This window comes from Oryctolagus cuniculus, chromosome 8, assembly GCF_051225735.1.
Source record: "Oryctolagus cuniculus isolate XC-2025 breed Fujian yellow rabbit chromosome 8, ASM5122573v1, whole genome shotgun sequence".
Taxonomy (NCBI): domain Eukaryota; kingdom Metazoa; phylum Chordata; class Mammalia; order Lagomorpha; family Leporidae; genus Oryctolagus; species Oryctolagus cuniculus.
Window position 1 is genome coordinate 96694380 of NC_142874.1, and position 18360 is coordinate 96712739.

The 18360-nt window shown below is 35.2% G+C and overlaps 1 protein-coding gene across 7 annotated transcripts in view; it reads right to left on the minus strand.

The window, feature by feature from the left end:
* RAP1GDS1 (Rap1 GTPase-GDP dissociation stimulator 1) overlaps positions 1 to 18360 on the minus strand; it is a 167569-nt gene that overhangs the window by 78315 nt on the left and 70894 nt on the right. For all 7 annotated transcript variants that reach the window (XM_070047837.2, XM_070047841.2, XM_070047840.2 and 4 more), the window contains one exon: positions 16939 to 17064. In XM_070047837.2, coding sequence (XP_069903938.1) covers positions 16939 to 17064 — 126 coding nt within the window. The remainder of the gene's footprint in view (positions 1 to 16938; positions 17065 to 18360) is intronic.

Consider the following 18360-nt stretch of genomic DNA (forward strand, 5'->3'; position numbering starts at 1 on the left):
CAGTCATAGAGGGATGTCTGGGAGAGGTAAACACTGATTGCTTTCATTTGATTTATACACATTGTGTACATTTGTTAAACTGTCTCACTGTACTCCGTAGGGTGTATACTGATCACTAGGGTAATAATGTTTTTTTAACAAAAGGTTTGAGGAGATGGAAACGCTAACCTGATTAGATCAACATCCATTAAATACATGTGAGAATCTGCAATTTTCATGCTGTCTTCTATTTATGGTTTAAACATTATATTTTTCTTACTCTGAGAAATTCTCATATCAAATACAAATAATGAATTATTCCCACATACATATCTGTCATTGGTTTTCCTCCCACACTCTAATTATTTGTGTAAAAACAGGATCTTGGTTCCTGACGCATCTATCTGCTCAGATGACTTATTTCCCAGAAGTTATCATCCTTTGTGAAATCAGTAATTGTTACTGTAGTGATATTGTCATGTAGCACCAAAAAAACAGTATATGGGAGAAATAAATAGCAAGAGCTGGTATCAGTAAGATTTCATCTAAATATTATTTAAAATAACATTGAAAACATAAGAAAATTGCATGTGGAAATACTGTTGGATTAGTTATCTTTTGTTATTGAAGTTTTTGCAAACTTCATCTTTACTATTACAAGCTGTATGGATTGTTGTGCTTTCCTCATTTTCTCTGTTTTCTATAAAAGCATCCTGCACATAATGTTCTGCAAGTGTTATTTAACAATGCTGGCTATGCATACAAGTGTTACACTAAGCGCTAAATGTTCTTTAAAATTAAGAGGGTGCACAATATACAGCAAAAATGCTGTTTAAGGTTATTGAAAACCATAACAAAAACCAATGTATGGAGAAGCTATACACAAATACCTTCTATTGTGGGTGTATTTCAGAGAGAACAATGATTAATGAATTATGGTAAATTATAAACCATGTTTTTTTTCTTATATTTTACCTTAGACTTTTCTTTAAGAAATTATGTGATTACGGCCGGTGCCACGGCTCAACAGGCTAATCCTCCGCCTGTGGCGCTGGCACACCGGGTTCTAGTCCCGGTCAGGGCTCTGGATTCTGTCCCAGTTGCCCCTCTTCCAGGCCAGCTCTCCGCTGTGGCCCGGGGAGTGCAGTGGAGGATGGCCCAAGTTTTTGGGTCCTGCACCTGCATGGGAGACCAGGATAAGTACCTGGCTCCTGCCTTCGGATCAGTGCGGTGTGCCGGCTGCAGCGCGCCAGCCGCGGCGGCCATTGGAAGGTGAACCAACGGCAAAGGAAGACCTTTCTCTCTCTCTCTCTCTCTCTCACTGTCCACTCTGCCTGTCAAAAAATAAATAAAAAAAAATTATGTGATTAAACATCAGCATTCTGAAGAACTTGCGAAGTCTGAATTATGTCAATATTTTTTCATTAAATACTTTAAAGAAAAAATATTGCCTTTGCCATCTTACTCAGTATTAATTGACAATTTTTAAAAATATTTATTTAGTTATTTGAAAGGCAGAGTTACAGGGAGAGAGAGAGGGAGAGAGAGAGAGAGATCTTCCATCTGCTGGTTCACTCCCCAAATGGCTGCCGCTGCAGGGACTGGGCTGGGCTCAAGCCAGGAGCCAGGAGCTTCTTCTAGGTCTCCCATGTAGGGGCAGGGGCCCAAGCACTTGGGCTATTTTCCACTGCTTTCCCAGGGGCATTATCAGGGAACTGGATTGGAAGTAGAGAAACTGGGACCAAAATCAGTGCCCCATATGGGATGTCAGCATTGCAGGCAGCGGCTTAACCTGATAGGCCACAACACTGGCCCCAATAATCTATTTTTGAAGACTTATTTCTGAAAGGTTCTTTGATGCCTTCCTCCCATTCCAAATTTTTCAAGATATCTGTAAATGCAACAATTATCAAGACCAATCTATATAATACAATAGCTGTCTAAAATGCACACTAAACAACCAGAAGTTGATGGACAAAATCCATTTCACAAATCATTGGTTCAGGGCTTAAAGTGACATAATACAATAACACAATTTTCACAACCCTATCAAAACTCAAGGAAAGTCACAAATCCACTCATTGAGATCCATTTTGAGAGTGAGAAATTTCTAAAACTCACAGAGGAAGTGCTTTAAATAACAGCATTTAGAAGCACAGCCAAGAATAGCCCCAAGTACAATCTTTTCTTTAACTGTGTAAATTATAGGCCTGTAAGAACGACAATCCCTTACCTGCACTAAATAATCTTCTCCCACATCCCTGTCCTCTTATCCAGGATGACCTGCCCAAATATTCATATTTTCTAAAGCTCCCTGCTTTACCCAACTTCTCCATTCTTAATAGTAATCATACTTCCTACATCATAGAGAAAATCTCAGGTACAATCTTCCTTACTTTTTCCTCAACCTCTCTGGTATTAGACAGGATATTATATTTACTTCCCTCAGATACTTTCAGTAACTTATACTCTATTTTGAGTTCAGTTTTAGCTAACTAAGAGGATGTAAAAGAAAATGAGATTTACTTTCAACAACAGGTGAGACTTTTCAAGTACAAATGTAGACATGTCATTAGCTAAGGTCTCTGAGGAAATAAATGGAAAGGACACTCAGTGATGAAATTCTAAGACAAGTCCTGGTTGTCAAAAGAGGAATTTGAATTTCTTTACTATCTAACACTTGAAATGTTAATAAATTTCAATTAAAAAGAGATAAAAAGACAAGAAAAACAGAAAACATTAAACATTTTTCCATTAAGTAGAAATTTTTTAGCATCAGAAAAATCCTAACACGGCTGACATAATGACTTACTGCAAACTATAATAAGCTCTTTAAATTTAGGACTTTGATAAGCTTGACCATAGGAAAGCCTCTTAATTTCTGTTGACATCAATTTTCTGATCAAGGAAAAGGGGAGGCAGGAGCAGACAACTGCTGAGCTCTATTTCAGCTCTGATGCTCTTTTACTCATTTCAACCTCTCTGTGCCTAATACTATGTTGTGCACACAGGAGGTACTTAATGTGAAGTATTTGTTTAATGTAATGGAATAAATGCCTCACAACTTGCTCTCTTAGCTTTCCAATCATTATTCACTATAATTTGGCTGCTTAATATATTTTCTCCAAGCAAGTATTACTAGAAACTATAAAGAATTCTGACACATTAATCAAAAAATAATTTCTGAAGGTAAACTGGAAAGCTGAGTTCTGAAAACATTTACTGTCTAGAATTTTGAAACAGAATAGATGCTTACTATCAAAGCAACTAAAACTCCAGTCCTAGTTTACTAGTGTTAGTTTACAAAAAGTGACACTACTACAAAGGTACCAGAACAAAATCTACTGTAATCAAATCCTTCATGGTTTTTCCTTCTGACTCCCATTATTATAGCACTTTTAAGCCTCTAAGAACAGCTTATTATGATAGATTTTGAAAATGTATAATATACTCTGAACCAATATTTCAAAACAGTAGGCAAAACAAACTCATTTTAAACATAAAGACACAAATGGTACTGAGTTCTCTTAGTTGATACTAGCTAGTTTTTTATTTTATTTTTTAAAGACTTATTTTATTTTTATTTGAAAGGCAGAGTTAAGGAGAGACGTAGAGGCAGAGAGAGAAAGAGAGAAAGAGAGAGAGAGACAATCTTCCATCCACTGGTAAACTCCACAAATGCCACAATGGATAGGGTTGCACCAGGCTGAAGCCAGGAGCTTCATACAGGTCTTCCACGTGAGTGCAGGGGTCCAAGTACTTGAGCCATTCCTCTACTGCTTTTCCAGACATTAGCAGGGAGCTGGATTGGAAGTGGAGCAGCCCAAACTAAAATCTGTATTCGAACTGGCACCCATATGGAATTCCAGCATTGCAAACGGTGGCTTAAGCCACTGCACTACAATGCAGGCGCCAGATACCAGTGTGCACAATTGAGACCAGAGTCCTAGATTTTTAAACTTCCAAGAACTCATTAATTTTCAGTGTATGGTACCCATACATGCTAAGTAATTCAGATGTTTCAGATCGTTAAATGAAAATTACTAAAAATTTCCAAATATCCCATCATGAGTAAAGGTAATGACAATTATTAAAATATACCAGAATTTTATGCAGAAAATGCTCCAAGTGGCAAGTGGTTTGTATTCTGTAAGTATCTGCATTTAAATGTGATTTTAGAAAACTCTACATTGCTATCTTTTTATCTAACTAAAACAGGAAACAAGTATCAAAATTCTTCTAAAAAATTAAAGAACAAAATCCTGACAGATTTACTCATGAGTACATACTTCGTCTAACTTTTCTGATTTAGCAGTTTTATATCTTTAGTAGTATGATACAATGTTACTGACATGGCAGGATCCTTTGAGGCATAGAGAACACTGTCCCCCCGCACTCCTCCCCGCCTCCAAATATTTAAGTCCTAACTCTCAGTACCTCAGAATGGGACTATATGTGGACACAGAGCTGTTGTAGATACAATTCACTAAGAGAAAGACAGGGGGTGAGTCCTTATCCAATATGACTGGTTTCCGTAAAAGAGACAGATGCAGGAAGGATATTTCACATGAAGATACTGAGCTGTGAAAGATGACAACCATGTGAACACAGTAAGAACACCTGGGGCAACAAGAGGCTAGAACAGATGTTAGGAAAAAAAAAAGGGCCTCCTTCTACAACTTTTAGAGGGGCTAAGGCCCTGCCAACACCTTGATTTCAGACTTTGCAACTTCAAAACTGTGGAACAATTAAAAAAAAAAAAAACTTTATTTAACAGGTAGAATGACAGTGAGAGTGAGAGTGAGAGTGAGAGAGAGAATAAGCTTCAATTCAGTTTACTCCCCAAATGGCTGCAATAGCTAGGCTTCAGCCAGGATCCTGGAAATCCATCTAGGTCTCCCATGTGGGTGACAGGGGCCCAAATAATTGGGCCATCTTCCACTGCTTTCTCAGATACTTTAGCAGAGAGCTGATTGGAACCAGTGCTCTGATATGGGAAGCTGGTATTGGGAGTACCAGCTTAAACTGCTGCACCACAACAACATTGGACACCAATTGCTCTTTTTTTAGACACCTAAAGTGTGGCAATTTGTTACACAGCTCTAGACATTACATTTCTACAAGTGTTTATCATAATGTATTTAAGCTTTCTGGTTTTTTTTTTGTTTCTAAAAAGTATTACTTAGAATTGGGTCTTTGCTCTAAAAGCTAATATTAACAGCATTGGACACTCTGCATGGTGCTTGTTAACAGAAATCTATTGTGGGAAGAGGAACATGAGCACTGAGGGAATCCTCTGTGGCAAAGGCTTTCATGGATGGCTAAAGGTTCAAGGGAAAGCAGGAACATTAAGAAAAGGCCTCTATCACCTCCAGCAAAAGGTAAGAGCAGTCCACTATTTGAAGGAACTTGGGGAATGTACTGCATGAAGGTAACTATAGTGACAAAAAAATATGAACTCAACTCCTGACTGGATTTGCCTGACCTCTACCCCAGCCTTACAGTCTAACATAAAAAGAAGGCGCTCATTTCCAGATTACCCCAGTAATTTCAATCTCTATCATTTTTCTGCACACTACAACTGCCCAGCAGCCAATGCACAATATAAGAGATGTATTAAAGAGAAGAAAAACCCTACCACATTTCAAAGCTAATCAATAGAACCAGACTGGTGTTCAGATGATCCACACTATCAGATAAGGACTCTAAAATAACTATGAATAAAATATTGAAGGATCTACATGAATAACATCCACAGATTTGGAACTAGAAGAAAGTACATGGAAATGCCAGAAATGAAAAATATCAAAGATAAAGAATTATTTGTACAGGATAAATAATACTCAAATACTCTTAACTTCCATTCTTCTCAATCCATTTTTCATGTTGCTTCAAGCATTGTTTTTTTTTTTTTTTTTTTTTTTTTTTTGACAGGCAGAGTGGACAGTGAGAGAGAGACAGAGAGAAAGGTCTTCCTTTGCCGCTGGTTCACCCTCCAATGGCCGCCGCTGCAGCCGGCGCACCGCGCTGATCCTGGCAGGAGCCAGGAGCCAGGTGCTTTTCCTGGTCTCCCATGGGGTGCAGGGCCCAAGCACCTGGGCCATCCTCCACTGCACTCCCTGGCCATAGCAGAGAGCTGGCCTGGAAGAGGGGCAACCGGGACAGAATCCGGCGCCCCAACCGGGACTAGAACCCGGTGTGCCGGCGCCGCAAGGTGGAGGATTAGCCTATTGAGCCACGGCGCCGGCTTGAGCATTGTTTTTTTAAAATCTGAACAAGGTCATGTCATTTGCTAGTTTTCTATGATTCCTCATTATTTCAGGATGATTCATCAGGCTTCTCATGATCTAAATCTAGTCTACTTTTTGGGCCTTATCACACAACTCTCTCCCTGTTTGCTCTATTTCAGACATTCTGGTCTCTTAAATTCTTTGAACATACTAAATCCTTTCCCTTCTGCAATTGCTCTACTCCTCTAAGGAATACTCATCCTCTTCTCTTAAAGCTCACTTTTCAGAGTTCAGTTTAAGTAGCATTCTCAGATACTCTCCATTACATCACCTTGTTTATTCCCTTGATATTCAAGATCACAATCTGTAAATATCTTCTTTTTGTGGAATCCATTTATTATATCCTCCTGTGTAATCCTCATAAAGACCCACTTTTTGCTTTTATTTTCTTGTGTGATTTCCATCAACTGGCACAGTGACTTGAACACAATGAGTTCAATCAGCATTTGTGGGTTAACTGATTTGGTATCTCTACCAAAGAATTCAAAGGCATAGAGTAAGAATTTCCTGGCATTTACTCATTATCCCTACTGAATAAAACATTCAAATAGGTTAGACCAGACTGAGTTCCTGGGTCATGGTTTTGGCCTGGCCCAACCCTGGCTATTGCAGGCATTTGGGGAGTGAACTAGAGGATAGGAGACCTCTCTCCCTCACTATTCCACACCCCAATCCGCACTCATTTTTCTGCCTTTCAAATAAATAAATTTTTAGAAACCATTTGCACTAGTTTACTGTTTCATTATGGTGGCATGTCTCTTCTGAATTTGAGTTGCAATTCTTGGCACAATAGTGTATCTAGACTTGAGTTTTATTTGGAAAATGAAAAAAAAGGTTTATCCGTCAAGACAGAATTTTTTTATCCTTTGAATCTACATAGCATAAATGTATTTTCTCAATACATGAATTTTATTAGAATCATTATTAAATGTGACTAATAAATTCATTCTTGTGTTAAAAGAATATGAAGAATATTCATATTTAAAGAAGGTGGCAGCCAATGACCCAAATCATTCACAGCAGTATCATATTTTAAATATCAGACATACTGGATATTCTGATCAAAATCATTATGCAAGAAATTTTTTCCACTTCTCTTAAATACACTGCCTTTTTATTTTCCCAAGCACTATTTTTCTGGAGCAGGTTAATGGTAAACAGACATACCTCATTATTTTTTAAGACAGATTTAAAAGATATTTTTGAATTTTACCAAGGAAAAAATTAAATACTGATGCTTAGATGTCCTCCTGTAATTTTGTAGAAATAGTGAATTTCTATTTTGCACCCAGGACACATTCAAAACACTTTAAGCATTCAAATGAAAAATACTAATCTACCAACATCTTTTCTGAAATTCAAAAAGCAATTTGTTCATGTTGCAGGTGCAGGTAAAATTAATGCAAGATTAGGTATAAAAGCAAAAGTTATAAATATTACACCAGTGAAATTACAAGAATGAGTCATGAAGCAAAAGCCATCATGACCACTGAATGCTCACATGTCCAAAAAAAAAAAAAAAAAAGAGGGATAATATATTTAGATTTAACTTATGCATTTATGCTGGAAAATTTCAGTATTTATATATTTACATTAATAATTCTGGATTAGGAGGAGAAAAGGAATAAACTATTTCCCAAAGCACTAGTACCACAGATGCTGTTTAAAATATGTCATGACACAGCATTCAATAGACAAACTAAGTTGTGCTTGCCAATATTGGTTTTAGTTCCTATAGCCCAGCAGACTTCATGTCAGTTAAAATTGTTTGATATTCCACTTTTTCAAAGATACTTTCTAATAGAGAATCCATAAATTACAACACTACTCCCTATATTTTTATCAATAAAACTGAATTTTTTTTAACAATTTTAATGGATATCAAAATATTTCTATTTTTACCAATAAGACTGTTTAAAACACACTGTAAAATAAATTATTAAACTGAATTATTTCCCAAAATATTACCTGAAATGACTTTTAAACATTCAGATAACACTGTAAATAATTTACTGCTTCAAGTTATTAGCACAATGTTTGATAAAAACCGAACTTTATATCATATATTTTAAATATGAAATTCTTTTACAAGATTACAATATATCTAAAAGAAACATTAGATATGTGTATATGTGTGTGCAATATAGATATGTTTAAGAAGTTAATCTGAACTGAAGACAGCACAGTTTCTTGAGATACAAGTGTTTATTCCACTCAGCAGGTAGAATATGGATTATTTTCTTTAAATATTATCACATACATTTCATATGCTCTCTCAGCCAAGGAAAACAAACTCATACAGAAGGGAAAGCTTTGATTTAAAGCACACGAAGTTTGCTGAATTTAAACAAGAAAATTAGAAAAATTAAAACACTTTTAAAATTAGAACATAATATGTGTGCATAGGGTTTCCATAAGCAGACTACAAAATTTTATGTTTTGTGTGTCTGAATCTTGACTACATCTTTTAAAGATAAAATTAGGCTGATAAAGTTAAGGGAGAACAGATTCAAACCACACACACACACAAGTTATTTTTTTCTGTAACATTGTCATAAAAATTTTTCCCAATCCACTTAATACTTATTAATCAGGGAGGGAAAATTCCAAAGGCCATTCAGGCTTTTGGTTCAAAAACTAGCAGGAAGTCTGTTATCCAAGAGAAAAAAGTTTAACATGACTTCATATGAAACTCAAGAAAAATCATCTAATATTTTACCATATGCAGTAATGTTCTCTCACATGCTACCTACACTCTTATATCTATACAATTAATAACACTTATTCAGAACTATTATTCCATGACTTCATCAAGGCATTAGCTTTGCATAACAGCACTACTTGGAAACTAACCAAGCACTGGAAAAAAGCAGCTATATAATGTGTTCTTTGTTACCTAATTTTTATTAAAATAACAATTTAAGAAACCTCAGGCTCTCTAATACTCTTTTTTTGTTGTTTTTCTGACAGGCAGAGTTAGACAGTGAGAGAGAGAGAGAGAGAGAGACAGAGAGAAAGGTCTCCCTTTTTCCATTGGTTCACCCCCCAAGTGGCCGCTGCAGCTGGCCCATTGCGGCTGGCACGCTGTGCTGATTGGAAGCCAGGTGCTTCCTCCTGGTCTCCCATGCGGGAGCAGGGCCCAAGGACCTGGGCCATCCTCCACTGCACTCCCGGGCCACAGCAGAGAGCTGGACTGGAAGAGGAGCAACCAGGACAGAATCCAGCGCCGCAACTGGGACTAGAACCCAGGGTGCCGGCGCCGCAGGCAAAGGATTAACCTAGTGAGCCACGACGCCGGCCTCTAATACTCTTTCAATACACAAGAGGTTTCAATTTGATATCAAATAAAAAAATGGGAAGATTGTAGTTCCTCAAAGTGTAAATTATCTTAAATGGTTAAGTATTAACATTACTTACCCCTGGTGCAGTGCTACCTAAGAAAAAACCAAACTGACAATAAACAACCCAATCTGGGTACTGTCTCTCACTTTGCATTTTACTTTTATTCTCACTGCTACATCACACTTGGTTTCTCCTATATCAGCTTCCTGATTATCTCTGCCTCACATCTCTTCCTATTCCAATCTAAACAACATGCTGGTATCATAAAAATACCAATTTCTTCAAGTTATTTTTGGTAGATTTTTCCTGTGTACACAAAGTACAAAGTAACTCCTTAGCTACACACACTTTAAGTTTGCAAAACATATTAATAAACTGATGTAAAATCAAGATCTCTAAATACAGTAAACTTATATAACAATTTCAGTTATTTAAAAAAAAAATCCTATCTTCATGACTGTTTACAACACATTCCACAGCTCCAGTCCTGAACTTTACCCCATACAAGTTTCTCTGAATCACCCTGCTGCTCTCTTCCGGACTTTTACTTTACTGGGAAAAGGCAGGACCTGGAACTTGGAAGGCCAAAGTAGGCCTCTGACTGTGCCCTTTATGACTTCAAAGCCTTTCAGCCTTTCACTTCTATAATTTTTCTCTAAGGGAAAAATATTCTTTCTCATTCTAATACCAATCTATTGAAACCTGTTTACTTGGGCTTTTGATTTCATTTCTTCTTTATTTATTTACTTTTTGTCTATGATCTTTCTCCATCAATTATCCCTTCTTTAGGAAATTTACTCTGTTATCCATTTGGTTCTCACTTAACAAATATAAACTCCCGCTGGCGCCACGGCTCACTAGGCTAATCCTCCACCTTGTGGCGCCGACACACCAGGTTCTAGTCCTGGTCGGGGCGCCGGATTCTGTCCCGGTTGCCCCTCTTCCAGGCCAGCTCTCTGCTGTGGCCAGGGAGTGCAGTGGAGGAAGACCCAAGTGCTTGGGCCCTGCACCCCATGGGAGACCAGGAGAAGTACCTGGCTCCTGCCATCGGATCAGTGTGGCGCTCCGGCCGCAGCGCGGCGGCCATTGGAGGGTGAACCAACGGCAAAAGGAAGACCTTTCTCTCTGTCTCTCTCTGTCCACTCTGCCCGTCCAAAAAAAAAAAAAAAAAAAAAAAAAAAATGAACTCCCTCTTTATTTTGAGGCTGTTGATCTGGTTGGCTGTTTTCTGAAAGTCTAATTTGGAAGGAGAAAAAATCAGAAGTAATTTTATCTTCCACCTGAATTGCAAAACCTGGTTAAAAATGAGTATTATGGACCAAACTTTAGAATTTTATGTGTATGTGTGTATATATTCCTTCCACATTCTGCCTCAAGAACAGCTAAAAATAAGGTGATTTCCCATAGGAGAGAGCACACGTACGCCTCCTGGGTATTGGGATTGCAGTAAACTTTTTATTTTGATATAATCATTGGCTCACAGAAAGGTATCAAAAAAAAAAGGATAAGATTTCATGTACTTGCCACTCATTTTCTTTGAATAACAACACAATATAACTAGTACAACATCCCAATCAGGAAACTGAGACTTGTATAATCTACTGATCACATTCAGATTTTATTAGTTTATACATGTTCTAGTGTGTATCTGGACATGTATGATTCTAAACAATTTTTTCATATGTATTGATTCATGTAACCACCACCAATGTGATGTTTTTAAATATTTTCATGCAAATCTGATTTTTGTTTTATCAATCTGACAAGTGGCTTAAAACTCAAAGACAAGTATTCTTCTGGTCACAGACAACAGAATTTGGATGTATTACAGAATACACTGAAGGTTGCTGTTGTAGCCCAGAGGGTTAAGTTGCCACTTGTGACAACTGCTTCCCATGTGGGCACCGTTTTGAGTCCCTACGGCTCCACTTACTTGTGCCTGGGAAAGCAGTGGGTGATAGCCCAATTCCTTGGGCCCCTACCACCCATGTAGGAGACCCAGATGAAGCTCTTGGCTTCAGCCTGGCCCAGCTCCTGCCATTGCAGCCATTTGGGGAGTGAACCAGTAAATAGAAGACCTTTCTCTATCTCCCTCTGTCTTTCAAATGAATAAATAAATCTTTAAAACAAACACTAAAAATGTTGGGCATAGTGAATGCACAGTAGAACTGTATTTTGATTTAAAATTAGGAAATAAATTCAAGTTAAAACTTCTTCAAATTTTTAAGTTGTATCCTTGAAGCAAGTTCAGCACCAAAAATCAATATATTTGGTCTACACTACTCAAACAGAGATAACTTTACTAAAGTACTCAATACTATTTCTTGGATTCTACATATAATCTTACTTCATCCATATAATAAGCCTATTTTACCAATGAGGGAACTAAAATCAGACAGCTTAAATGACAAATTAATAAACAGTAGAGCTGGGAAATGTATCTATTTGCAGAATCAGCCTTCCACAGGGACATATTAGAACTTTATACATCTACATTAACTTTAAGTGAATTCTATTTCTATTCTAAGCAAGCATTAAAAAACAGTTGCAATTAATACTTTCATCATCCATTTATTTTTATTCTTACCAAAAACAACATTTTTAAGTGTATACTCTACTAATCTGCCCTCATAATGTTCCTTTATGCATGTTATTTTCTTTACTATATAAAAATCTTTTGAGACAGAGAGGCATAAACTTTTCTGTGTATATGACAGGGTTATAAAACAGCATCAGCTTCAATCAATATGTTTAGGACATCTTTACAATGAAGTATTTTCATGTAATAACATTCATAATTACATCACTGAAAGCAGCAACATATATTTAAGTACATGAAATACTTTGATAAACTGATTCATAAAATATAAGACTGGCTCATAAATGTTGAGGAATCTTTTTATGTAACTTACTGATTCTATTTACTTTAATGCTAAGTATTAAAAAAAATACAAACTGCTACAAATATACTTTGATTTCCTAGGCAATTTCAAAGCATATCTGTACTATATTAATGCACACTTATCTGACCAATTTACATTACAAAATATTGCAGAGTTATTGCTAACTTTTTCAGCATTTGCAGTCAGAATTGCAAATTCTTTCTTCTTCCTTCATATTAAGAGTGTAACATAATAGGAATTCCAAATATATAAATGGGTACATTACAGCTTTCTGAACATTCTTCTCATTTATAATTGAAGCCAAAGAAACAAGCAATATTTTATTTACTTCATAAACACTGGTTTTGGCAAGTAGTAATACTACCTCCTTTTGAATATTTACTCAACAGTGACCAAGACCACAATTTTTCCTATTATCAAGTAAGACAGCATAAGTGTGCTACTGTCACTCTTAAGTGTGCTTATCTTTCCAGTAGCAGGACAATTATATAATAAATGGTAATTTAACTTTTAGAAAATGGCATAATTAATTTTAAAATGTGATCATTTTTCTTCCTCTCTAAATAAGAAGGCACAAATATTGAATTTCATGTCATCATTGTTCTCTAGCCTCCATTAGTATTCTTTAAGAAGTACATCAAATATCACTTATTTCCTGACCTCAAGCAGTAATTTCCAAAAATCTCAATCTCTCTAATCACCAATTTATCTGCTGGGATTATAAATATAGGATGGGAATTTAACATGAAGCCTTTCAAAACTTTAAGGTAATTTAAATACACCAGCAATTTAAAATGTGCACACTTACACAAACAAAGCAAATCACTGAGAGAAGGGAATACCACAATGACAGCCAAACACGAAGAGAAAAAATTTACATCACCTTTGAGATGGATATGTAATGAAATAGGCCAAAGGTAGGCATTTTTGAAATTGGTTACTGCTTATTTTTATCTAAAGCCATATTCCCTGCTATATCTTATCAAAAGCACAGCTTTGCTGATTTCTTTCCAAATTGAAGCACAACTTTTCACTGTTCCGTGATTTGAAATAAGTCAAACTTCTCATTAAAAGGTTTATTTGGCAAAGTTAAAGGGCAAAAGAGTTTTTAAACGTTGCTAACAATAGAAGTCTGGATCCTTCCAAAGAGAAACCCATAAGTGAAGTGAATGAAGGCTCTCTAGAATGAAAGAAAAAAGACCGGGTATTTTAGTAAAAAAATGTTCCTAGCCAGTGATTCTTTCATCTCTTCATGCAAGACAGAGACTGGGATACAAAAAGTTCATCAGCAACAAATTCTCATTTCACCCCATTTAGTAGATACATCAATCTGTTACTTGATGTTAGCATTATATAAGATCATTTTCTTCCATTAGGAAGAGTTCCTAAAATGGGAACTGTCAAGGCTGGTAAAACCAAAATCTGACCTACTTTTCCCCCAATGATTTCCATGGATTTTATGGTAAGAACTTTATCTTATTTTTTTACAGAGAGAGCTTCCTTCCTTTCAAATAAGCTGTTAGAAAATGCTTTACTTCCTAAGATATCAAAACAAAAATCTCTAAAACATTTACAAATTCCTGAAATAAAGATTTCCAATAGTGAATTCCTTATAGCATTTTCTGTATATGCCAGCTTTACTATCTATTGTAAGCCTATCATCATCCTGAATAAATCCATACTGAAAATTTTATTCACCTACAATACATTAATAAAAGTTAAGCCAGAGCAGGCACTTGGCCTAGCAGTAAAGACCGCAGTTGAGACATACTTGTATCACAATGCCTGTGTTTGAAACCCAGCTCTGGTTCCTGACTCCACTTTCTTGGTAATGGAGACCCTGGAAGGCGGTGGTGGTGGTGATGGTTCAAGTACTTGAGTTCTTGCCACCTATGTGGGAGACCTGAATTGAGTTTACTGCTCCCAGCTTCAGCTTTGCCCTAGCTCTGGCCATTGCATGCATTTTGAGAGTGAACCAGCAGATGGAAGCTCTATGTCTCTGCCTCTCTAATTAATTAATTAATTACTGTCGGTCAATTGATGAGTCTGACAAGTATGCTTGATAAAACACAAATGAGAATTTTTAAATATATTTTATTTGGAAGAACAAGGTTCTTTACATTTACAAACCTGTCAGGTTTAGTTTACTGTTCTTTAAGAAAAAAAAAAAAAGAAAAAAGAAGCATAAAAAAAGAAGCATTATATTCCTGAGAGAGAAGGTGGCTTAAGAATTAATTAAAATAGAGGCTATTAAAAACTTAAAAAGAGAAATCTAATTGTTAAGTTCTTTGAAACTCCCAATTATCACAAAATAAAAGGAGAACTAAATGTCAAGTAAATTCACAAGTCAACCACATGGCATCACACTTCCAAACTTTTATATCATCTTGTAATTTAAAAATAGACAGTGTAGTTTCTCTATAAGAATTTTGGATAAATCACTAAGGAGTTCAAAAAATTCAAGTTCAGATAATAGGATAAGAAAGCATCTTATGGAATAATATGCATAAAACAGAATGGACAATGAATAAATTTTCACAACATGATTTACAGTAATAAATCACTTTATATTTATTCATTTTTTTTAAAACTGCAAACCTCATTTTCCTTAACTAAGGTTTAAGTGTATAAAAATATTCATTATGCTTAATTACTCATTTAACTATAATTTAAGTAAATGATGAAGAACAGTTATAAATATTTATAATTAATAAAAAATTTACTTCATGGTATAAAGCATCACCACAGAACTTTATACTGCATATTACCTAATACACTATAAATGGACATGAACTTTAGTTTCATCAAAATTATAATCTTATTAACTAGACATTTATTATCTCAACTTCAGAATTCTTTGGAGTACATGGGAGGTAAAACAACTGCTCATCAACAACAGGGCAACACAAGACAAAGGATCACTGTGTATTTTCTCTATTTTGCCAAATTAATAAGAACTCCAGGAAAAAACTACGCAAAGCAGATAATAGTCCCTATATGCAAATAATATATAATTCAAGAATAACTATGCTGAACAAAGTTTAAAGAATATTTTTGGTAGCCTTAAATTCTAGTAACTAAACAGAAGAAGGATAAGAACAATAATAATAATCAAAATTCTCCAAATATATGCCATCAATCTTTGACTATCATTCTGTAGATAACTTTTAAATGTATGTTGCCAATATTAATCATAAAACACATATTAAATGCTTTATTCTTGACAGCATGTAATAAGCTGTGGCACGGAATCAAAATCCTAAATTTTAAAATGCAAAGTTAAAAAGTAAATAAAGCTAGTATCTGAGGATAAAAAGAACTGAAGGAGACAGGTAAATTTACAGGCAGAACAGAATGTTAGAAACTGTAAATTAAGAATCATATCAAGATATCCATGTCCTCATATGTATCACTGGCATTTCAATACTTAATAGCTATCATAACATGTTTCAGAAAAATAAAGAAAAGAACAAATAAGGTTTGCCTTACCACTATTGTTATAGACCAGTTATCAACAATAGAATTTGTTTTTTTCCTACTTCTTTATTATATCATAAATTAATAATATGTTTAGGCCCTTATTTTCTATCTGTTTCATGCACATAAATCACTTTTGGAAGCACTGTCTATTATAAAAGGGGCATGTCTTTGTGTATATAAGAAAATACACCTTGAGATATAAACTCAACAGGAAATTAGCATTAAAAGTTATCCTAATTACATAAATAAAACTAAATTCCTACAAGGTTTTAAAGGTGAATGATAAATATGTTTCTGGTTCAGAAAACAGTAATCTAAGAAAAGCCTAATTAAATTGAATATACTCAAGATTTCTCTGTATTTTTTTATTTGTAGCAATTGTAACATTTTTGCAATGTACCCATAGCTGAGATCTTGCTTTTGCTTTTCCTGGTAGAACAGTGTATCACAGAAGGTGGTGAAGATGACAATGACATAATGATACATAGGAATGGAGTCAATGCAAATGCAATAGGCCAATCTAGCTTTTGGAAAGATAATGGCTTTTATGAATGGTTTTTACTAAACTGCAAGTAATTAAAAATGTATGTGAAATTTTAAAAAACTGTCCATAAGCATTCTCATTCATGAGTGTTTCAACAAAACTCAACTGAAAAGACATACATTCACATGTTTGCTAAATTTAAAGTCCCAATTTCTTAGAAATCTACTTCCTTTCCTCTGAAAATAAGACTTGTGATAATAGAGAGAATTCTCAATTAACTTTAGTTAGAAATACCATTGCCCAAATTTCTATCACTTCTGCTAAATAAGCAAAGCTAAATCATACTTATCAATGTTAGTGTCTTAGACTAGAAAAGCTGGTCATAACTACAAAGTGAAATTAATCTGAAAATCATAATTCTGTAAAATGGAGAAGTGTATTGCTGATGTACAACACTTACGGCTGTCATAACATATGTTTCCTAGAGCTCTGCCCGTCTGAAGCAGCACTTCCTGGTCTTTGCTATTTAGCAGCTGTACCAGTGGTGAAATCAATCCGGCATCCACACATGGAATTCTCATAAATTCTGAAAATAAAAGATATACTTCACAAATAGAACTTGTTGTTTTGTGTTGTTGGCATTCTTCAAGCAATGGCAACATCAATTTGCTATTATTTTACTCTGTTCTTACATTCTCACTGTCCACATGATACCACTGTCAAAACTTTGACTCTACAATCAAAGCTTCAGGTATTCTTGAAAATAATGGAAAATAAATAATTATAGGAAAATTTTGCAATCAGATGAAACTTTTCTGAACCACTTTTTTACTCAAAAACGTATAAGGATAAGGCAGTTATAGACTAGTGCTCAGCTCTCAGAAAATGTAAAAGGAAACACTGCCAGTCTCTGGAGAAAGTAAACTCCTAACAAACCCTTTCCTTTTTAGAAAATTCATTTTTTAAGAAAAAGAGTGGCAGCCCAACTTATCTAATCTTAAAGACATGATATTGTTCTCTGTGTATGTGTGTGTTTAAATGTTTAAAATAACACGTGTATTATACTGGAAAAGCATCAGAATGGCTGCGGCAGTCATTCTTATTCAAAAGAGTTCCTGCTACATATACCTGCTAAATTCACACCATATAAGCCTGTTACTTGGTCACGGCTGGCTGGATTCTGAGTCCAGTCCAGTGTGTATAACAGGCTGGCCAATAGTCTAACAGATGTCTAATCTGAAAAATCCGATAAATAGAGCAATGGTAATGAACTTAAAAAAAAAAAAAAAATTAGATTCTGCAGAGAAGTGAAAAGTTCTTGAGGTGAGGAGTGGGGGGAATTCTACAACAGGGAGGCCAAAACAAAAATAAAGTAGAAACCATTAGATCAAAGAAAGTAGAAATCATTAAGTATTCTTAAATACAAAAATTTAAGAAACATATGCTTTCCATGAAAGTGTCAAAAACAGAACACATATTCCAACTGCATTAATCAAGTATAATGTCAGAAGGATAGAAAAAATAAAAACAAAAAACAAATATGTGAGTTTACCTCAGTAAAACCAACATATATATTAGAAAATATAAGATCTCCTGTGGCAATGAAGATAAATGACTCAGTGGCAAGCTCAAGAATCTTATAATCCAAGTGAAAAATACTACAAATATAGCTGGGACTAGTAGTTCTTTCTCTTTATTCTATTCTAGAAGAATGAAATAGCAAATGACAAATGTATGAGTAAAATGACTATAGCAATAGTCATTTAAAACAATTACCTGAAAATAGCCAAAGAAAAGAGAAACAAAAATAAAAAACATCTAATCTACCAAAGCAAAACATAAATTAATAAAACATACTGACAAGTAAGGTGTAAAACTGAAG